Below are 23993 nucleotides of genomic sequence, written 5' to 3'. Positions count from 1 at the left end.
CAATAATTTATGATCTAATATCAGCTTGAAAGGTGGTCCATGCTGGAATGCCCAAGGGATCTGCAATTGGCCCTATGCTGCTTAGCATCTGTATCAATGACTTTGGTAAAGGTATTGAAAAGACCCAAGACAAATCCCCCTCATTTTACAGAATGGGAAACTGAGGCTCGAAGAGATTATGACATGTCCTGGGTTCTAATTAGTCTATTCTGAATCTAGGGAAGGACATTGTCATTTGACACGTAGGACCCAGAACTAATAATCCCAGATGTAGTCTGGCCAACACAGATCAGTGATCATCGCTCACTTCTCGCCCCCATTACAATTTTTCATCTGTTCCTACTGGAATGTTTTTTTACCATGTCATACTTGACTCACATTGTCCTTGAAATCTGTGGAAGCCTCCCAATCCTTTACATCAAATTCTGTCAAGCCAAGGAAACTTCAATCTATACTTAAAGTTTTGAATCAAACTAAATTTCACGTTTTTCATCTCATTAGATTTAACCTATCATTCTAGACAGTTGAGATGTTTTTAATCTTGTCTTTTTAATATTTCTCTTTTGACTTTGGGTCCCCTGGAAGTTTGCTAGGAATGTTATCTATTTTATCCAAGCCATTTACTTTGTATTTAAAAAGAGATTTGGGGCAGCTAGGTGGTGCAGTGGATAGAGCACCGGCCCTGGATTTAGGAGGACCTGAGTTCAAATGTGGCCTCAGACACTTAACACTTACTATCCATGTGACCCTGGGCAAGTCACTTAACTCCAATTGCCTCACCCCCCCCCCCAAAAAAAAGAGAGATTTGATCTGATTTCTGGCATGTTCTTATGGAGTTGCTAGATCTTATTCAGCTGATTGATTGATTTTTTTTTTTTGCGGGGCAATGAGGGATAAGTGACTTGCCCACAGTCACACAGCTAGTTAAGTGTCAAGTGTCTGAGGCTGGATTTGAACTCAGGGCCTCCTGAATCCAGGGCTGTTGCTTTATACACTGTGCCACCTAGCTGCCCTTCAGTTGATTTAAAACAAGGATTATTACCCATTTGGGGTGTCAGGGCCCCTTTGGCCATCTGGAGAAGCTTATGAAGCCCTTCTCATAATCACATTTTTGACTACGTGAAATGCAATAGGATTACAAGAGAAAACCCTGTTATATTGAAATACTGATAACATGTGATTTTTTAAGTTCATGGATTCCAGGTTAGAACCTCTGACCAATCTTCCAGTGAGATTGTCAATCAATTCCAAATCCACTTAACCATCTGGTCCCAGATCTCTCTAGCTTGTCCTTGAGGAAACAAGGCTATTAGGCAAACACATTTATGGCCTTTCCCTAATCTACCAACCTTGTAGTACTCTCAAAAAAGGCAATGAAGTTTACATAATCAGACAGACTAGACAATTTATCAAGTCCAATCCCTTTGTTTTATAAATAAAAAAGGAAGATCCCAGAGAAGGGCAACAATTTGTCCAAGGGCACACAGGGAGCAGACAGAAGTTGGATACAAATCCGAGTCTTTTACTCTAAATCTAGGACTCTTCTTGCTGCCATGTTGTCTGGGACAGCATGACCTTCATGTGAGCCATGCTGGCTCAATCATTGCTACTCCCTTCTTCTCATTGCTCAAACAATCTCTAATTATCTTTTAGAATTTTGTCTAGAATTGATGCCAAAGTCATTGGTCAATCTTCTGAAGTTTATTCCCTTTGATTTCTACACCACACTCCAAATGGGGTATTTGCTCATTTCCAATCCTAGAGTATCTCTTCCATTCTCTATGACTTCCCTCCAAACAGACATGTTAGCTATTTCTTTGGGGATACTAGCATAACCCTCATCTGAAGTCCAAACTCTTAGAGGGAACCTAGGTGTTCCTGCCTTTATTTTTGTTCATCCAAATCCACAATGAAGAAAGAGTTTGGTCTCCTCCTATTAGCAAGTCATCCAAGCCAAGCAGAGAGTTCATCTTAGATATTCCACTTGCCTCAACCATAGCTAAAAAAATCTTCATTGCCCTTGGCCATCATTGACAGCTTCAGTCATCCTAAGCTTGGTGTTCCAGATACTTGAAGGACGTAAAGCTTTTCATTAGTCTTTAGTTACCTAGCCCCAGAGAGGCAGTGTGGAGCAATTGGTAGGCCATCTGCTTCCATGATCAGGTCTATCTAGATAGAAAGTCCAGTATGGATAAAAGCTTAGTAAGATTGGAGTATGGAATTCTTGGACTGAAGTTCCACCTTAGGTGTGAACCTTAGCAATAGACTTAATCTTGGTGTTGTAGGCCCGTGATGTTAGACTTAAATAGAAATAGATCCCTGTGTACTACCTATTGACTTACCAAAAAAAAAAAATCAATAAATATTTGAGTACCTATGTACCAAGCACAAATTAACATTATGTTGTATTTTTATTTAGTTTGTTACATTTTCAAATTTCAGACTGATTTGGGGAGTTTTATAGCCCTGAGATCGACACTCTTGGCAACTCTAAGACCTATGAACTGCAGAAGAAATGGCTACCTGAAATAGTAGAGGGAGTTTCTTCACCTAGGACTTCCTTGTGACAATGAAGTCACAGGTCCAGTCTGTACTTCTGTAGTTGGTATCACTTCCCACTTCTGCTCAGTTTTAACTATCTAGGTTGGTCTCAATGACTTCTCTAAGCCTCTCACGGAGGTCAGAGTTTTTGTGTGAGAAGATAGGATATTATTGCATAATATATTAGAGGCAGCTAGGTGGCACAATTGATAGAGCACTGGGCTGGGAATCAGGAAGATTTATCTTCTTCATGAGTTCAAATCTGGCCTCAGACACTTACTAGTCAAGTGACCCTGGGCAAGTCACTTAACCTTGTTTGACTCAGTTTCCTCATCTATAAACTGAGCTGGAGAAGGAAATGGCAAACCAATCCAGTGTTTTTGCCAAGAAAACCCCAAAATGGAGTCATAGAGTTGGACATGATTGAGATCATTGAATGATATTATCAGTCTTTTTAGCCTGAAAGTCTTCTGTTATGCCTGTGTTAGGATGTAGATCCCACCTAGTCTAACCCCCATCTCCTTTCACAACTGAGGAAGTAAGACCCAAGGAAGTAAAATAATGTGCCCAAGGTCACACCAGAGGTACTGAGCGACAAGACTTAAACCCAGGCTCTCTAGTTCCTGAGGTAGGGTTCTTCACATTCTGCCACTTGCCTTTCAATTCTTAAATCACATGCTTTTCCCATTTTTATTTTGTCTCCTTCCCTTCCTAGACTTTTGAAGTTCTGCTCTCCACCTCCAGATTCATCTCTATTCTCCCTCCCTCCTATATTCTCCCTCCCAATGAACCAATCTTTTCTCTCAGAATCCCATCATTGTTATATTAGCAACTCATCCCACCTTGTTGGTCAGAATCAAGCCCAAAAGATAGTTCTCATCACCAATTCATCTTTTGAAAGACAGCTTGGTTTTCCCAAAACAATATAAAGATACCTTTAATAGATATCCCTTCAACTCGGATCTCCCACTGTGGCTAAAATATGCCAGGTTTGTGCCATGTACACCTCACTTCTCTCAAATCCTCATCTATTCCTTCTTTGTTTGGGTAGCTTGTAGTATATTCTCTTCACAATGAGTACTTCCTTTTTTTCCCTATTCTAGAGACACCTAGACATGATGGATACAGCACTGGACCTAGAGTCTACAAGGCCCAAGTTCAAATCCAACCTCAGATATTTACTAGCTATGTGATGGGCAAGTCACTTCTCTCTGCCTCAGTTTCCTCGACTGTAAAATAGTACCTGCCTCTGAGGTGTTGTGAGAATTGTAAAGTGTTTAGTACAGCGCCTAAAACGGAGGTGTTTAATAAATGCTTATTTCTTTCTAAATAGACTTTCCTTTCTCTTCAAGTTCATGAATATCACTTGAGTATGTTCTTCAAATAAACCACTTCTTCATGGTCCTTTATCAAATTTGTTCCTTTGAAATAAAGGACTTCATTCTACAAGCCTTAGATCATAGCCCAAGTTTCAGTGATTATAAAAGCAACCAAATGAAACTTTCATGTACATCTCCAGCTCACTCTTACTCTTGTGGCCAACTCAGGTGATGAGGACTAACGACTTGTAGATTTCGCTGGCTAGGGAACTCCCATATGAGAAGGATCCCTCTGTCAGTGAAGGTTAGCATCTTCTGTCAGCAGCTTGGTCATTAAAAATTACCTAGAATAGGGGCAGCTAGGTGGCGCAGTGGATAGAGCACCGGCCCTGGATTCAGAAGGACCTCAGACACTTAACTAGCTGTGTGACCCTGGGCAAGTCACTTAACCCCAATTTCCCCGCCAAAAAAAAAAATTAACTAGAATAGTGGTGTCACAAATAGAAACAGAGGCCACAACAGTACTTAAGGGTCCCTGTGGGCTTCATAGTGACTTAGAAAACTGCATCATCTATGTTCTATTATATTTTTATTTATTTTGTTAAATATTTCCCAATTACATTTTAATCTGGCTGTAGGTTTGGGGGAGAATTCTAGTTAATATAAGCTCTGTAGACATTAGGGGCAACATCTTAGCTAGAATTCTATTTCTCCCAGTCCAGCATAGTATACATGCTCTAGTGTGTCTCCTGCAGAATGCCTCATTAACCCCTTGACACCTTAGACTTTGCAGGACCATCAACAAGTGGCATTCAGAGTATTGACAATGAATCTTCATGTCTGCTAAGTGAAAGGGTAAGCCTGCACGTCTCAAAAAGCCATCTGGTTATAGGGTTGTAGGATCAGGACCTCAGGGGCCATGTACAGATGGGGAAACAGAGGTCCAGAAGTAAATCTGGACTCAGACACTAGCTTTGTGACCCTGGGCAAGTCACTTAACCCAGTTGCCTCAAAAAAATGTACTGTTCAAATGCCTGACTGAGCTCTGATTGACTTGGCAGCCCCAGGCTCAGACTGTCACATGAGAAACCTTAGGCACAGATGTTTATATCCAAGGATGGACATAAAGGGTCAAAGAGTTCACACTCCCCTCAGCTCTCTCAGATTCCTTAAGGCACTTTCCTTGGCAGGTGAGGGCAAGTGGACTTGGGGCTCTGTTGATTGCCATGGTGGAAGGAAATTTTTTTTTTTTAGATTTCTTTTTGTTTTTGTTTTGTTTTTCGGGGCAATGGGGCTTAAGTGACTTGCCCAAGGTCACACAGCTAGTAAGTGTCAAGTGTCTGAGGCCGGATTTGAACTCAGGAACTCCTGAATCCAGGTTCAGTGCTTTATCCACTGCACCACCTAGCCGCCCCAGGAAATTTTTTTTAAAAGAAAGAGGTGGTGGTGATGTTTTTTGTTCTGAAGACATTAGGGGGAAGTAGAGTAACTTGGACCCTTGGAGTCCAAGCAAAGAGGGAGGCCTTGTTTGGATGGGGAAACATCTAAATCATCCCCCAAAACCCAATCTGCTATTTCTGCTTCCTCCTGTGCCCCTGTTGTGGGTGCTACCACTGCCACCCCATCACCCTCAGCTATCAAAGCAGCTGCCAAGAATGCTGCCATCCCTGTAGGTGACAAAGCAGGTCACCCAAGAGACTGACTACAGTGATGAGGAAGTAGACCTTGAACTTCTTCCTCTTTTTTTGGTGGGGCAGGGTCACATAGGTAGTAAGTGTCAAGTGTCTGAGGCTGGATTTGAACTCAGGTCCTCCTGAATCCAGGGCCGGTGCTTTATCCACTACGCCACTTAGCTGCCTGTATACCACCTATCTGCCTGGAACTTTTTCCTTCTAAACAAGGCTGATCCCTCCTTTTATCCTGCCTTTGCTACCTCTGAAGATCCACCCTCACACCCCCCACCACAGAACCAGAGCTCACTTTCCAGGATGCCAAGGTAGCCAAGGCAACCCTTGAATTCAAGATGGTGGCTGCTAGCTCAGATAGGGTTACCTGGGTGCCTAAGCTGGGGAAGGATGCCAGCAGTCAGCCCTACCACTAATTCTTTACATATAGCAATGCTATTGCTATTGACAGTTACTATCAAGACTATAGTAGTGGCTCCTACCCAAAGTCTGATCGAGCCTTAGCTCCCCACCATGAGATTACCCCAGATGCTTCTTTCATTGCTGCTGCAAGATTAGAGGAAATAGGCAAGGGGGGGGGGAGATTAATTTTGTGGAGATCCAAGGGGATGACCAGCTCAGCAGGGCTCAGCAATGGATAACCAAGTCCTTGACCAAAGGAAAAACCACAAAATCTTTCAACAAGAAGAAAGGTGAGCAGCCAAGAGGCCAGCAGAAGCAAACACCCCACTAAATCACATATCTGATTCACCAGACTAAGGATGGAGATGGAACAGAAAGCTGGCTGATCAGGGAGCAAGCTCAGCCTGGTGGCAGACCCAAACCAGCAATGGATCTAGGCTTCTGGAAGCCATTTCCTCAAGGATCCTATCTTTCCCCTTTTACCAAGTGGCCTGGCCTTGCCTTTCTCCTAACACCTTTGGGGGCCCCAGAAGCTCCACATCTAGGACCTTCTTTCCCTAGGGCCCCAACTATCACCTCCCCAAGAATAAACACATTGGATTTCATTTTCTTAACAAAACAGAAAATGCAGCTTCCCATTCTCTTATTTTACCTTCTTTATTTTTCTTGGGTTTTTTTGTATGTTTTCTTTTATAACATGGCTTAGATGACCTTTTATATAACCTTTATCAAATTGCTTGCCTTCTCAGTGATAGAGAAGAGGAAGGGTAGAAGAGAATTTGGAGCTCAAAATTATAAAAAATAAAACAAAGGTTTAAAATTGTTTTTACATGTAATTGGGAAATAAAATATTAATTTTTTAAAAATGTAGTTTCCATCTCTTGGGGCCAGCCAAGACTCCCAAGTGACTCCTAGAAATGGCTCCAATTCTAGGTTGGGAACTCAACTCCCTTACATAAAGGGATAATTGATTTTTAAAAATACAACAAAATCCAGAATTCAAATAAAAACAAAAATCTGTTGAACTATATCATTCACCCTGAAAACAAAACAAAAGATATAACAAAGATATCACAAGCTACATCCCCGTTACCTCTGGCCCAAAGAGGGCAGCACTGACTCAAGATAGGAATTTCATAAGCCTGAAATGAAAGGCCTCCAAGAAATCATCCCTTTGCTTATTCTCATATAAGCAGGTTTTAAATAGTTGCATATACCCATATGCTCTGCTCATCAATCTTGGGAAGGGCATTTTGAAGGCAAAAAAAAAAAGTTTGGGTTGAGCTTGGGATATATTATTGCATCAGATCCAAGAGGCACCTTCCCACAGAACAGAAGGAGCTAGTGACTGATCAGTTGTTCTAAGTCTAGTTATTAGAAAGCTGTTCAATGTTTAGGCCCAACTTTATACAACTTTGTTGAGTGGGGCCTGTTCTAATGGGACAACCAGACAGTTGTCTGGTCTTTTAAAATGTATTAAGACTGGGGCAGCTAGATGGCGCAGTGGATAGAGCACCAGCCCTGGATTCAGGAATACCTGAATTCAAATCCGGCCTCAGACACTTAACATTTACTAGCTGTGTGACCCTGGGCAAGTCACTTAACCCCAATTGCCTTACTAAAAAAAAATAAAAATGGATTAAAACTCAAGATTAAAACCAAAAATGAACTGAAAAAAAAAATTACTCAGAACCATCAAATAAGTAGACTTTTCTTCGGAGAAAGGAAAGATATAAGAACAAAGATTAGATAAAATGATAGGGGAGACACTGTGGGTTCAACTCAAACACAGACTAATCTCCTATGCCTTCTGCATCCACAGGTCTAGGCAAGGAGCCATCAGGTAACAGCTATGATCCCAAGGTGCTTTAAAGAGTCTGTCATAAAACTTATTCTGTGTGAAGGCAGATAAGTAAACATTTAAAGAAGAGAGAAGTCTAACAAGTGTGGACCTCAAAAATGTTTTCTGCCTTTGTTAAAATAAATGGAAAAAAAATCCTGGTTGTATTTTAAGAGGCCTAACTCCTAAAAAGGGCCAGGTGGTCTGCAGTCTTTTGTTCCATTCTGGGTGACATTTGAGGAAGGGCCAACCACTTCAGTTCTGTACCTCAGCTTCCTCATTTGTCAAGCGTTAGAGTTGATGGATTCTAATATCCCCGATTCTGACAATTAGCTGGGTAGTGAAGGCTCAAGTTCATGATGTATGAAGACAAAGAATGGGAGATGCTTAGCCTGAAAGAAAAGACTTGGGCGAAGGAGGCAAGTCTGGGAGGCATAACCCAGAAGAGGAATTAGCTTTGTTCTGCTTGGCCCCAGAGGACAGACCTAAAAGCAAAGATCAGGAAATGAAAAGCAGCAGGCTTAGGGTTGAGAGGAAATCCTTAAACAAGGACCACTGTCCTATAGGAAAGAGGAACCCCACGGCCTACCAAGGTAGGCCAAATACCAGTTTTCAAGCAGAAGTTGGATGATCACGTAAGGGATGTTAGAGAGGATTTCTGAGTCAGGTATAGATTGATCATCTGCCTCCTTCCCCACCTCTTTGGAAATTCCCCATTTAACACCAAGGAAGTTTATGAAGGCTTAGCTTAATGTTCTTATCTGGGAAGAGCTTAGAGACCAGAAGTGTTGTCTAACATCCTACAGCTATGAGACTTTCTAGAGTGACCTCATTTGAGAGCCTCAATAGCTTCACCCTTTCCTTGTGTACACACCTTCTGCCACTGGATTGCAATCCAGTGTGGCATAGAGAACCATTTCCATAGATTCCATAACATTTGTGCCATATTCCCATAAGATATTCCCAAAAGCTGTACCTCATGACTGGCGGTCTTACTCTGGTTCAGGGGCTGCCTTCCTGAGAGACTGGGTTGAACAGTCAGTGGTTTTACAATCACTCAATACCCAACTACTCATACTCAGCTCAGTCCCATTTCTCAGGTCTGCCTTAAGCCTCAAGATTTAGCTATAACTCTCCAATTATAGAGGGGGAGAATTCAGGGCAAAAAGGGAAGAGACTTGATCAAAAGGTACATGACAGAGTCAGAATTCAAAGCCAGGCTTTCAGATTCCAAAATCTGGTGTTTTCTTTTATACCACTTACTTCCCCCTTGTTAAAGCCAATTAAAAAAAAAATCTCAAGCCCCCAGAAAGCATTCAAGGACACTTATTAGGTTTGTGAGACAAAGCACACACAGAGACAATATTCAAGAGATGATCAGTTCAGCATAATAGAAAATACAAAGGATTTGGGTCAGGTGATATGGATTGCTTCTTATTTACCTGTAGCTCCAGCCCTTAGATCATGGATTGAGGGCTAGTAGGAATTTCGAGGGGTCTTCTAAATTCAAATCTCTTCATTTTTTTCAGGTGAAGAAACCTAGGCCTGAGTATCTTGGGGGCGGAGGATCACAAGGATTAAGTGTCCAAGCCAGGATTCAAACTCATGTCCTCTGACCAGTAGCTTCTCCATTCCTATCAAAAGGTCATGGACAGTCAAGTTCCCTTTTGGATTTATTACTTTAAACAGATAAGACTATTGGAATATCCTGAGGACATTCGTTAGTTTGCCTTCCAATAATGGGTGTGCCTCATGGAAGTAGGGAAGTTCAAAGTATGGCAGCTCTTCCTCATTCCCTCCAATATCACATCTTTCTTTAAAAAGCATCTATGGAACTGTTCACTCATTTTTCACATTTCCTCAAGGTCAAAGGTGGTTTGAGGTAAAGGTATGAATTATCCCTTTATGTTCTCTCTTCCAAATAATGTTCTTAATGTCTCAAAATCTTTCCTCCCAAGATGATCTAGAGTCATGGTAGTATGAATTAACCCAGTTTTAATCACATGACTCACCATGAATTCTATTTTATTGAATTATGGGAGAGACCCAAATAGGCAGGTGAGAGAAATATTGCAGAAGTCAAACATGAGGTTTGAAATCATTGAATTGGATCTGGAAGGTGATGTTAGAGTCCACAGCTCAGTCCATTCATGTTTCAGCCTCTACTTTGCAAGATAAGCTCTTACCTAGCACCAACTCTTTGGATTTTGGGTTCAAATTCTGACCCTACCATTTACTGTGTGAAAATGGGGGAAATCCATTCCTTAGATTCCCATCTTGCAGCTGTGAAAACTGAAGCTAGTGGGACTGATAATAGCTACCTTACTGGCTTCTATGATGAGCAGGCCAATATTCCTTCTGTCATTTACCAGCTGTGTAACCCTGGGCAAATCTCTTGACCTTTGAGTCAAGGTTTCCCATTCTTAGAGATGGAAATCTTAGTAGCACTCAGCATAGTTGGGAGAACCAAAGAGATAATGCACATAGGAGACTTAGCCAGCAGGGCAGTCATTTCATCCCTTTGCTTCAGGTCTTTTGTAAGATGGGAATAATCCCTATTGAGACTCAAAATAAAGCATTTTAGAAACATTAATGTTATCTAGCTCTTATTCTGCCCAATAAAGAAAGCCCTGGGTCTTGATTTAAACAATTGAGGCTCCCTTCCTGAGAGGACTCGAGCCTCAACCATCTCACCTGTAAAATGGCACTAAGCATGGCCCTTACTCTCAAAGGGCTCCAGTAAGAAATGCTGCCTTGTAAACTTGAAAGCACTCAAACAATTTCAATTCATGTCATTTCTTCTATGAGGGTACTTGTACCAACACCAACAGAAGTATTCCATTCTCTCAGTCAGCCTGGATTCAGTCTACACATGACATCACAGTAGACATCTGTCGCTCTCCATCTCAATCAATGCCATATTAGGCTGGGTCCTGGCCTCAGCATCCGGTGGCCTGAATTATTTATCTCTAATTGGACTGGATGAACCCAAGGCACTAAAGAATCAATTAATACAAATTTTTCATCAGGGCTTTCATTCTGATCAGAGAGTGCCATGAAGAGGAACAGGAAAGAAATGAGGGCAAGTGAGAGGCCTTGAATGGTGGAGGGAAAAACTAGGGGAGATTTAAGAATCATGAGATTTGAGTTATAGAAACCCAACTCTACCACTAAGCTGTAATTTGAAGTAGTCACTTGACCTAAAGTCCTTTGAGAGGCGTGCCCTGTTAGGTAGAGTGCTATAGTTGGGAGTCAGAAGATCTAGATCCAGATCACTCCTCATGCACTTCTAGCTATTGTGACTCTGGGCAAAGCAGTGAAATTATCAAGTTTTAGCTTCTTCATCTTTAAAGTGAAGTTAGACTCAATAGCTTCTAAGATCTCCCCTTCTGGCTCTAAATGAATGATTGTGTTACTGTCCAGGCTTCCAAAGGAAGCCAACCAAGATACTGAGAACTGGAGACCACGTCATGAGCCCAGTTGAATAAACAGGGAAATTTATGTTGGAGATAATAAAAAAGTCAAGAATCAGAAAGAAGAGCTTTGGAACCTTGAAGCACACACACATATATACATACAATGTTTTTCCACATATATGTAACACAAGGAAAATTATTTTCCTTGTCCACCATCCATTGGCTAATAGCCATTTAGCTGAGAAATGCCAGCTTGTTCATCCACACCCCCAAACCATCATTCCATCAGTAACCTTTTCCTACCCATGATCTCCACCTTTCCTATCCAGTTTTAATGTATTGAATTGTTTGGCTTCCTGCAATTGTGACTCTGCCAGTTACAAGGTATTTGTCCCAGTGTTTCCTTGGATTCTCCATTTCCCAATTATTAATGGCTCAGTACCCTCTATGGACCCACATAAATGTATGTGTATGGGGGGGTGGGGTTCAGGGAAGGCCGATCGGTTTTCACAAGCCCTGTCATGGCCTTAAAGACCTCTTTCTACCACCTCCCTGACCCACATTTGGGCTTTTTCCCAGTAAATCTAGGGATGATAACCCCAGCATGGTTGTTAAAAATGAGCTGGGAGCTATTTGAGGGTCATATTCCTAATTTTTTGAAAGCCATTATGAAAGACAATTCCACTTTCCCTTGAATGGTCCCCTTGGTATACCTAACGGAATTTAGGGCTTAGACCCAGAATCTTCATGGAAGGTGGAGGGGATGGGGTACCTGACTTTCTATTATTATGATCCCATCTTTAATAAATGTTTTAAAGGCTGCCTCTAAACCTTTTATAAACAAGTCACATTTTTACTGCACCTCATGCAAACTGATGATGAAGACCAGTCATATGAGCTTGGCCCCAGAAAAATATTTCCCTCACCTAATACCCTGCCTGAAATTCCACCATTGACATTTGATTCAATGAGCATCTATTAAAAACCTACCATGTATGCTATCAGAAAAACCTGGAAGGACCTATGTGAGCTGATACAAAGTGAAATGTACTGTATACAAAAATAATAGCAATATTGTAAGATGATCTGCTGTAAATGACCTGGTTATTTTCCCCGATGCAATGATCCAAGACAACTCTGAAGGACTTAGGAAAAAATGCAATCCATCCACAGATAAAGAATTGATGGTATCTGAATACAGATTAAAGCATAATTTTTGTTAGTTCCTTTATCTGAAGTTTTATTTTTGTCTGTTTTCCTTCACAACCTGGCTAATGTGGAAATGTTTTCCATGATTACTCATGTATAACATATTGAATTGCTTGAGTTCTTGGGGGTGGGAAGGGAAGGAGGAAGAGAATTTAGAACACAAAGCTTTAAAATTGACGTAAAATTTGTTTACATGTAATTTGGGAAAATAAAAATTCTAAATAAAAACCTGCCATGTGTTAGTGTCTGGAACTGCAGAGAAAGATGAAGCAGCCCCTATTCTCACAGACCTTTATTAGATCAAAACTTTTCAACACATAAGCAAATACACAAAGTAAATGTGTTTCAGGTCATGAGATAGCATGGTAGGGGGCAGGGTAAGAGCCCCGGATTTGGAGCTGACCTCTAATATCAACACTTGGCTTTATTGTGCTTGTCAATGTGCCTTAGCCATTGAATGGGGAAATGGGGAAGTTAGTTTTGGGAATATGAATGGAACAGAAAATAGATGTTCTTAAGAAATTCACAGTATAATGGGGGAAGCAGAGGAGATTTCAGTTGCAAGTCAGATGGAAAGGCCCCATGGCAGCAGGAAAGCCAATAGTCATGTCATTTCTATTGAAAAGAGTTATTGGCTTTTGACATTGGACTGACAATTACAAGGACTCTGAGGTCAAGAACTTTCTTTGTTTGGGTCTTCACTAGTTATCATCATTCTGTGGGTGCCTACAGAAGCTAGGTCTCTGAAGGGGTGGCTACAGAGGACAATGGGGGTGAGGAGAGGGTAGAAAGGATTCCTGTAAAGGAAAGGAATGGGACTAGGAAAGCATCAAGCTTCATCATAGCCTTCCTCTACAATCCTATGAGCCTCAGGTCAGGAGAGGGAGGCACTGCTTCAGAGGCAACCAATGCTACATTGGGGGTAGACTCCAGGTGTTTGAATTGTTTTTCTTTCCTCGATGTCAAACCTAATCCTTCTTTGGTTGGACAGGGAAGAGATTCTTGTGCAGGTTAAATTATGTGAGGCCTACTGATGCCCTTTCCAACTTTGAAAATCGGGGACTTTAAACCAGTGTGTAGCTGGTCATTGAAGGGGCAAATGGGAGCCCAGCAGAAGGGGCTAAGCAGATGAGAACCTAAGGTTCTAGCACTATAGACCTCAGGAGGAGGAGGACTACGTGAGGTGATTCTGAGAGGACCACTTGTATAAAATACAATCAAAGCATTGGTCCACTTACTATATGTGTTTGATTTCTCAATGTTATGTAATTAATGGCCGTGGAAACCCCATTCAAGCCCAGGCCCTATTGAGATTCAGAGCTCTCTCCCCCATGGTACTGTGGGTTATGGGGACTCTACTTCCCCACAAAGTTGAGGTGCTGTTATCCATTAGAAACTGTTCTTCCTTCTCACTGGCTACGTTACCCCAGGGCAGTGAGTTCAGAACCTCACCCAGGTGATTCTGCCAGGTGACGGGAATTGTGGAGGAAACAAACTGCTATAAGACATGCTAATTAAATGAAAATTGGTGACAACCCAAATAGCCTTCCTCTTTAATACATCAGTTTCTTATATTTTTCAGGTAAGATTGTCCAAGTAAATCACCATTTTAAGGAAAATTTGGAAGCAGAACTCCCCCCCCCGCCCCCGCTCCTTAGAAGTTCAAGAAAGAGCCCTGAATTCATGAGAGAACCTAGGTTCAGATCTTGTCTTTGTTACGATCCAGGTGAGACTTTGGGAATATCACTTCTAGGGGTCTCATTTTCTTCTCTACGAGAAGAAGGTTGGAGTAGATGAACTCAGTTTCTATAATATTTGTTTCACTAGACATTTCTGAAGCCGACTACAGATTCTGTTACTGTATCTTTAAAAGTAAAATGGAATGTTGCTAACAAAGTTTCAGTTCTAAGTCCTATGAACCCATGAAAAATGAATTGTAGGCTAAAATATTTTTATTTGTCGATAACTAAGCTCACAATAAGGAAAAAGAGTTTTCCAGCTTTTTTACTTTCCCAATGACCAGCTCCCCAGTGTGGGGGGTGGGAGGATAGAGAGAGCACACACAGATTGACACTTTGGCATCTTTAACAGAAAGCATAGGATAAAAAGTTTGTGAGGGGAAAGACCAACTCAGGAAAGGAAAAGAAAACACTCTTCTCATCACTGGAAGGCTCTGCTACCTGACTATACACCTCCTGGCCTTTCTCAGTCCCATTAAATTCCTTGCTCTTGACTGCTTCACAAGTAACCCCAGCCTTTAAGGAGGAGAAGACAGAGGCATTGATTACTACCTGTGCACTAACTTTACTTATTTTAGAACATAGGAAAGAGAAATAGCTATCTAAGCAATTAATAGCAAGTTCAGCTTGGCAAAGCATTAGACAAGAGGAGGAAAAGGAAGCTCAGGGGTGATGAAGAGCAACAAAATGACCATCAACAATTTCAATAGGAACACCCACGTAGGGCTTTTTAACCTTCCTCTGGCTACCTTCCTTGCTGCCTATTGGTTGAAAGACTTCCCCTCCCAAATCTCTGACACCTGGGCCAGACCCAGGAAGGTTGATGCTAAAAAGGATGGGATGGGAAGCTGGTTTTGCAAATTCAGAGCTATCTGATACCATGTATTGTTTATCAAGTTAAAACAGCACAAGAATGGGGACTAGAGCCTTGTAAGAGTCCAGGAGGTCACACAGAAGGGGTTCTGAAACCAGTCAATACATATGAAAGTGCTTCACTGGAGGCAGGTAGGCATCCCAGTAGATAGAGTATTGGACTAAAGAGTCAGGGAAATCTGAGTTCAAATCCTGCCTCATACATTTACTACTTATGTGATCCCTGCAGAAGTCATTTAAATACTTAGCCTCAGTTTCCTCATATATAAAACGAGAATAATACTAACACATACCTCATCAGTATTATTGTGAGGATCAAATGAGATAGTATATGTATGGCAGCTTGCAAACTTTAAAGTGCTGCATAACTTAGAGCTATTATCATTATTAATTATTATTGTTGTTATTATTATTGTTGGGACAGCTTTATACAGAAGAGGTATGATGTCTAATAACTAATTTAGTGAAAAGTCATAATAGTAACCGAGAGCCCAGACAAGGCAAGGGCCTTGGGTTGAGTGTTCAAACCGCTCAGATGGGCATTCATGGCCCTCTACCATTTAGAGCCATCCTAGCTCATCAACCAAATGTCCTCCTTCCTCCTTCCTCCTTCCTCCTTCCTCCTTCCTCCTTCCTCCTTCCTCCTTCCTCCTTCCTCCTTCCTCCTTCCTCCTTCCTCCTTCCTCCTTCCTCCTTCCTCCTTCCTCCTTCCTCCTTCCTCCTTCCTCCTTCTTCTTTCTTCTTGCCTAGGGTCACACAGCTAGTAAGTGTTAAGTGTTTGAGGCCGCATTTGAACTCAGGTCCTCTTGACTCCAGGGCTCTATCCACTGCCCCACCTAGCTGCCCCTGCAGGGGTCTGTTTTTTATCTTATGTTTATAGCCATAGTACCTTTCATATTCCTTTTCTTTTTGGGAGGAGGGTAATAGAGTAAATTACTGTATTAAATAACATAATAAGTAATGAAAATCACATTTCCTATAATTTGTACTTTTTTACAACATCATTCAGAATAAATGAGATTTTACTCTGTAGATTTATAGCTAAGGCTACACAAGATTTAAGAGATCATTCAGTCCAACCTCCTCACTTCGCAGACAAGACAACTGACACTCAGAAAGTAGAAGTGACTTGCCCAAGGTCATACAGGTTGTATCAGAACTGGGATTTGAACACGGTTCCTATAACTCCAAGTCTCATGTTTTATCCATGTTGCCAGCTATTCTGAACTTATGCCTCCAGACTGGGTATATTTTGGTCTTTACCTGTAATTTCATCAGTGTGAAGTATTCCCAGTTTGGAAAGCCCTCCCACTGATGCAACTCAGCAATCTTTTTCTATCTTATCATCAGAGCAAAAAGCAACAAGTGGTTAAGTGACTTACTCACTATGACACCATCAGTATATTTCAGAAGAAGGATTTGAATCCAGGTCTCTCTACCTATCCAGGTCAACCCTTTTTTTCCTCTATGCCTTATCCACCTTCATACAATAAGCGATTACTGCACTAATTTTGCCTTTCTTCCCTCCTTAGTAGAATAATGGTCTTGGACTAGATAATTGTGCTTCTTCCAAACCCTGAGCCCTTCCAGTTCTGACTCCAGCACATTAATCAACCAATAAATCTGATTAATTTAGCTCTTACTATGTGCTGGGCTTGTGCTAAAAGCTGGGATTACAAAGGTAGAGGAAGCAAAAGCAGTCTGCCTTCAGGGAGCTTACATTCTAATGGGAGGAGAGACAACACATGGGTAACTTGGTACATACAAGATACCCACCCAGTAGATAGAAGGTAACTTAGAAATAGAAGGTACTACTATTTATTCCATGGTTCTCTAACTTCTGCCTATGGATTTAAAAATAGCCTCACTCCCACTCCCTGCTTGATTCTGCTGAGCCGGAATTGAGACCCCTTACTGAATACTGAACCACAGCTCAAGCTAACAACCATATGTACTGTGGAATTGAATTCCAGGGGCACAGAAAGACCTTGTTGGGGCTCCAGGAAACCAGAAGCAGGGACTTTTTTTTAATTCCCCAAGAAGTAGACTCAGTTCCCCCTCTCACCCCATCCCCCTGCCATACTTTTTTAGCAATCATATCTAACTGCTCCTTGCTGATTTCCAACAGATGTTTCACTAATGAATAACAATGTAATCTCAGTTCCTTAATATAGTGCCGGGGCGCGATAAGTCCGAAACGGCTGTCATCGTGCAGCTGAGGATGGTCTGGTCACTGTTTGGGACTGTCTTCTTCTGATGATTATGTGAAGGGGAATTTATTTTCTCTCATCTTCTCTCCCCCCCCCCCATTCCAACACCCCTCCCTCTTCCAGCCTTCCCGAAATTAAAAATATGCATCCTAACCTTTTGAAAAGCATTCTGTCTCCAAGAACCAGACATATGACTGGTGTGTTGAAGGGGAGTGGGGAGGTGGGGAGAGAGATCTATGATCTGTGCAAGCTTGAATCAATATCCCCTAATAATAACACACAAAACTTCATCCCATACCAGCCAGGAATATGCTCCTGGGCTATCTCTTCACAGCAGATGCTGCCCAGGGAGGGGGTGCTGGGCTGTCCAGAGAAGAAGGGGGGAGCATGGTGGAAACTCAGCAGGAAACATCCATTTGCAAGCTCTCCAGGGGAGAGGAGAAGGGAAGCCCCAGACAATCAGGCCTGGAGAGAGGAGCTAAGGATGGCCCTGGACTTTTCATTTGTGTCTGCTCACATCATGTCTGGTTGGCTTCTTTTGGAGTCCCAGTTGGGTTGAATGTGGGTTCAAAGGACTTACCGGTTTGGGAGTGGGATTCACAGCCTTCTTCCATGCTAATAGAGGTAGTTTAGCTAGCTCATATCTCTAGTGTGTTTAATCTTGCAACTTCCTTGATGCAGTGTGTTCATCAGGGTTGGAAAAGCACTTTCCTTACAACGGCCCTGAAGTGGTAGGAGGGGCAATGGGGTACAGTGGGAAGACCCTTAACTCTAGCGCAGTCATAGGATCTGGATCCAAATTCTTCCTTTTTCCCTTCTTTCCTGTGTTCCTTATACAGCTTCTTGGTTTCAGTTTCCTTACCTGTAAAATGAAAAATTACATGGTATGCCTCTGAGGTCACTTCAAGTTCTAAATCCATCATCATGTGGGTTACATACCACAAGTATCATTATACCTATTTTATAGCTTAGAAAACAGAGGCTTTGGACATTTTTGGATTGGGAAATAAAGACCCTGGGTTCAAATCCCAGCTAAAACTTTAAAATATAAATTAATAAAATAAAAATAAAATAGGTGGCATGACCTACGTGACTTTGGTGAAGTCACATACAAGATGGCAGAGTGGATAAACTATTGGCTCTCAGAGGAGCTTAGTTCATATTTCTCCTCTGACATGACCTGTGTGACATTCAGTGAATGATTTAACCTCTTCGGGCCTCAGCATTCGTAATTATAAAATGAGAAGGTTGGATTAGGTAACCTTGAGGGCTCTAAATGCTTGAAAATATTGACTGAGGCAGCCACTCACTTAGTATTAGGAATGTTTTCCTTACATCAAGCCAAAATCTGCTCTAGCATAATGGATAGAAAGTTGGGGAGAACTTGGTTCTCATCCCACCTTGGGTGACCCTGAGCAAATCATACCCCTAAAATAACCCAGGCGACCCTTTAAGACTAGAAATTGCAGAATGGATATCTACCTGTATTGTAGAGGGAGTTTTCTCACCTGGAAGTTCTCTGCATCAATGAAGTTTCAAGATTAAAACTAAATCACCGGGGCAGCTAGGTGGTGCAGTAGATAGAGCACTGCCCCTGGAGTCAGGAGTACCTGAGTTCAAATCTGGCCTCAGACACTTAACACTTCCTAGCTGTCACTTGCCCAGGTCAATTAACCCCAATTGCCTCACTAAAAAAAACCCAAACCAAAACAAAAAAACTAAATCACCAAAATATGAGGCACTTCTCAGCTTCTGAGTCCAAGAAGAACAAATCTACTTACCCTTCCATGTCACAGCTCTTCAACAATTCAAATACAGCTCATACACTCCATTCCCCCGAGTTTCCTATTCTCCAGCCTGAACACCCTTAGTTCCTCCAGATGAATCCCAGTGAAATGATCTCTGGTCCCCTTACTTTTCTGGTTACTCTCATCTGAATGTGCTCTTGGTTGTCATTGTCCTTCTAGAGGTGGCCTGACTAGGGTAGCATTCAGTGGCAATATCATCTCCCCTTTTCTAAATTTTCTTCTTTGTGCCTTGGGATCTCTGGTCTTATCTGTGTGGGAACCCCCTCCAGTGATTCTGATCACAGTCCATCTGTGCCATCTCCTCCTGTGTTCCTCTTATCAATTACCTCAGTTTCCTCATCTCTAAAGTGGGCAGATTGGTCAAGACAATTGCATTCAACTAGAAATTTATGGTTCAATCACTTTGGGATCCTGATTCCATCATTCTGTTTTAACTATATCTCCCCACTGTTATTCAGTCATTTCATTTGTGTCTGATCCCTTCATGACACCATTTGGGTTTGGGTTGTTTTTGTTGCTGTTTTGGCAAAGATACTGGGGTGGTTTGCCAGTTCCTTCTTTAGCTCATTTTACAGGTGAAGAATCTGAGGAAAACAGGGTTAAATGACTTGCTCAGGGTCACACAACTAGTAAGTATCTGAGGCCAGATCTGAACTCAGGTCTTCCTGACTCCAGGAACAGCACTCTATCCACTGCACCACCTAACTACCTATCCCTCCCTACTTCATGTCATTTCCAAACTTGACTGATATTCTATCTTGTCAAAAACTCTTAAGTATTTACCTCTACTAATGTTGAACAGTAGCATATCAAAAGACCACTAAACATTTGGTTTTATGATCCAAGATCACAAGGAACGAATTGAGTACCATAGAACTTAGCAAGTCTTAAATATTTGGAAAACTTAAAAAAAAATCAGTCATGTAATCTGGCTGCCATTTTTAATTTGTGAGAGCCAGTATTTGGAATATTGACAAAACGTTTATATAACAAGGCAGTTAGATAGTACAGTAGATAGAGCACTGGATTTGGAAAATCTGAATTTGAATCCCGCCTCAGGGACTAGCTGCGTAACCCTGGGAAAGTCACTTAGCCTCTGTCTCAGTTTCTTCATCTATAAATAATCATAACAATAGCACCTACTTTCTAGGGTAATTGTGAAGATCAAACTGAGTTCATATTTGTAATGTGTAAAATTTATATTTTATTAATAATAATTTGTAGAATTTATGTACTATTAAGAGACTTGGAGAACTTAAAATGTTATATAAAGACAGTTATTATTACTATTGTCATCATTGTCATCGGAATTATCATCACAGTGATCAGAAGGATTTAGCCCTGGTTACATATCTCGTAAGTATCACAGGCATGATCTGAACTTGGGTCATCCCAGCACTCCCTCTGTTAAGCCAATCAGATCTAGGTATTTAAGTTTTTCTGTTATTTGACACCTCATGTCCCCCCAACTAGACTAAAGATTGAATGCTTCTTTTGTCTTTGCTATTTTGTGTTAGCTGCATGCTTAATAAACAAACCAGGCTGGATTTTCTATCATGCACATCAAACAACGAAGAGAATTAAGTGACCCCAAAGCACTGAGGTTTACACAACTGCTCTTTGATGCCTACTATTACTGTGGAACCATGGATAGTATAACTTTTTTGGAAAGCAATATGACAGCTGATAATAAGAACAAAGAAACTGATCGTACCCTTTGTCAGGGATCCTACTATCAGAACATACTCTTTCTTTTTTTAATCCTAAAAGTATTTTATTATTTTCCAGTTGCATGTAAAGACAGTTTTCAACATTTGTTTTCATCAGAGTTTTAGTTCCAAATTCTTCTCCCTCCCCAAGGCAGGAAGCAATCAGATATAGGCTATATTTGTACAATCACATTAAACATATTTTTGCATTAGTCATATTTTGAAAGAAGAATCAGAACAAAAGGGAAAAACCTCAAAAAAGACAAGAAAACAGAAACAAAAACAAAAGTAGAAATAGTATGGTTTAATCTGTATTCACAATCCACAGGTTGTTTTTTTTTTTTAAATAGAACATACTTGTAAAAAATCTATCTATATAGGGCCAGCTAGGTGGCACAGTGGATAGAGCACCGGCCCTGGATTCAGGAGGACCTGAGTTCAAATTCGACCTCAGACACTTAACCCTTACTAGCTGTGTGACCCTGGGAAAGTCACTTAACCCCAATTGTCTCACCCCCCCCCAAAAAAAATCTATACAAAAAATGTAGCAAGAAATCAAACACGTATTTATAAAGTGTTTATTATATGTTAGGCACTTTGCCAAATGAAGTAGGAAGAGGAACTGGGTTCAAATCCTGGTTTTTCCATGTGCTACCTGTGTGAGCTTGGTAAAGTCACTTCCCATCCACAGTAAAATGAGCTAGAAAACAATTTATATGACTCCAATATTACAAAGGGAAATCCAGTGACAAGTTACAACTCCAGATTACTGATGTTGAAATGTGCTTCCCCCTATTAGCAGAGAATTGATGGTCTATGGGTACAGAATAAGAGATGCATTTTTCAGACCCAACTGGAATGTCTTTTGGTTTGACTCTTGTCTTCATCTCCATCCCCAACATTTAGGACAAGGCTTGGCACATAGTATGCACCTAAGGAACGCTCATTGGTTTGAATTGGAATTGCAATCTACCGGAGGCAATTAACAAGAGTCATATGGAATCACAGATCTGGATTTTGGAAGGGATCCGAGTTCAATCTTGTTATTTCGCAGGTGAGGAAACTGAGTCCCAGAGAGATGAAGTGTAAGGTTTCATAGGTAGTAAGTGGAAGAGCTGGGATTTCACCTTGGGTCCTGTAACTAATTGCAAGTTTAGAGCTCTTTATTCTGAGCTGTATTGTTCTCTAATTATTTCAGGCATGTACCTTGTGTCTCCCCAACTAGACTGTGAGCTTCTAAGAAACTTACCTAATTTCTCTGTGTCCTCCAAAGTACCTAGTATGGACTGAGGACACAGGAAACTGGCCAAGGATCTGCTAATTGGTTGAATGAAATTATGTACCCAAATATTCTTAGTGATGTGACCCATCACTCAAGGCATGGCATCTCCCACACTGCCCATTGTGAGGGTTGAAGTCCAGAATTCAGGATGGAATTACAAGCATATTTGAGGCCATGTGGCTTTCTCCCCACTACTGACACCTCTGCGTTGCCAGGAATAAATGAGAGCAAAGAAGACTCCAGCTCTTAATTGGCCCTGGCTCTGATCCCAGAGCAACATGGAAGGGAACACAGGGCCCTTGCTTTGAAATTGCGGTCGCTGGGGTAGAAAGCTGGGGGAGACGCTGCCCAGGACATTATAAAACTCAGAAGGTTAGGTGGTCTGAAGAGTCGGTTCCATTCTGTCAATCCCAAGCGTTAATTGGCCATACCAATGGAAGTATCAAATGTGTTTCACCCAGATTGGCACCATGGGGCAGGGGCAGGGAATTGGGGAAGTATCCTGTCTCTAGGTTGACTTCTGATGGGAAAGCTCAGTGATTTTTGAGGAAGCATGAGCTGTTAAGGGCTTCTGTGGAAGGGGTAAAGAGACAGCTGCCCAGGAACCCCACCTAAGGGAGTATTTGTTATATACAAGGAGGCATTAAGGTAGAAATCTAAGATCCCCCAGAATTCTAGATGCCCAGTCAGCTCTTTTTGAGATCCCATGGTCTTCATAAGCCAAGATAGCACAGCATCAAAGGCTCTTGGGAGTTCTTTCCTAGATCCTTTCATAAAGGCTGAGACTCAATGCTTCCTTGACTGACTATCCAAGGGCTAAGGGTATTAACAGATAGGAAATAGAACCCATCCATGTCTAAGGGGCCTCACAGGGAGGTCATCTCTGGGCAATTGGCTCCCTTATTTATAGAATCCCAGGCTTTAAAAAGGGCCTTAGGAGGCAATTAATGCAACTCTGCCTAATCCAGGAATTCCATCCTACAACATCTCCAAGAAGTAGGAATCTAGGTTCTGTTTGAATACCTCTAGTTATGGGGTGATCACTACTTTGCCAGGCAGCATATTCCATTTTCAAATATATTTTTCCCTTCTATAGACTTCTTTACTTTGCCTACAAAGGTACAGTAGAAAGCTCTGGATTTGAAGCCAGAAAGCCTAGTTTGACACTTGGCTTTACTATTTACTATCTGTAAATTTGGGATTGTTTTGGAAATTGTATTTCTTGACTTTTCAATGGGTGGAGGAGGAGGTCGGGGGAGAGAATTTGAAACTGACAAAAATTTTAATTAAAAAATATAATTGCTATGTGAAATACCTTGAACCATCTCTTACAGATGAATATTATCATACCAAATTATCGGAAGGAATTTACAAATTGATGCAATCACAGGTCCGTTTGAGTATGACTGTGGGTAAGTCCCTTAACGTTTCTCAGATTTTTTTCATCTGTGCAATAAGAGGATTGCATTAGATGGCTTTCAGGGCCCTTTCTAGTTCTTAATCTATGCTTGCATGATCTTTACCTTTCTTTCCATTGATCTACGGTCCTTGCTTCCTATTAATTCTCCCATTCCCGCTCTTTTCTCCTATATGCTCTGCATAGCAACTTTCAGCTCACTTTAGAAACAATGTCCATTCACTGTAGGAATACCAATGGACAGAACATTTCTACTGTCACCAAGTCGTGTTCTATTTTAGTTAGACATAGACATTTTCTCTGCTACATGTTCACAGCAATTGGGGTAAACTGTGACTTGGAAAGGACACATTGCAGTAGTGAGATCAAGGTGCTCTCCAGGATAAAACCCAGAATCCAGTCTTCTACACTCATCCCTACATAAGATGTATAAGTAGTATGTAATCTTTGGAACAGGCATTAAGTGGAGAGTCATTAGACCCATGTTCTACTTTTTTTGGGGGGGGATGGGGCAATGAGGGTTAAGTGACTTGCCCAGGGTCA

General features: G+C 41.4%; 1 protein-coding gene across 1 annotated transcript in view; it reads left to right on the top strand.

Annotated features, from left to right (window-relative positions):
- Window positions 1-5961, top strand: part of LOC122744451 (serine/arginine repetitive matrix protein 1-like) — a 32040-nt gene extending 26079 nt beyond the window's left edge. Inside the window, 1 exon segment of the mRNA XM_043989952.1 lies at window positions 5828-5961. Coding sequence (XP_043845887.1) covers window positions 5828-5961 — 134 coding nt within the window.
- The last annotated feature ends 18032 nt before the right edge of the window (window positions 5962-23993 follow it).

This window comes from Dromiciops gliroides, chromosome 1 (assembly GCF_019393635.1).
Source record: "Dromiciops gliroides isolate mDroGli1 chromosome 1, mDroGli1.pri, whole genome shotgun sequence".
NCBI classification, from domain to species: Eukaryota; Metazoa; Chordata; class Mammalia; order Microbiotheria; family Microbiotheriidae; genus Dromiciops; species Dromiciops gliroides.
Note: the sequence above shows the minus strand (reverse complement) of the source record. Positions and strands in the feature narration are given on the sequence as shown.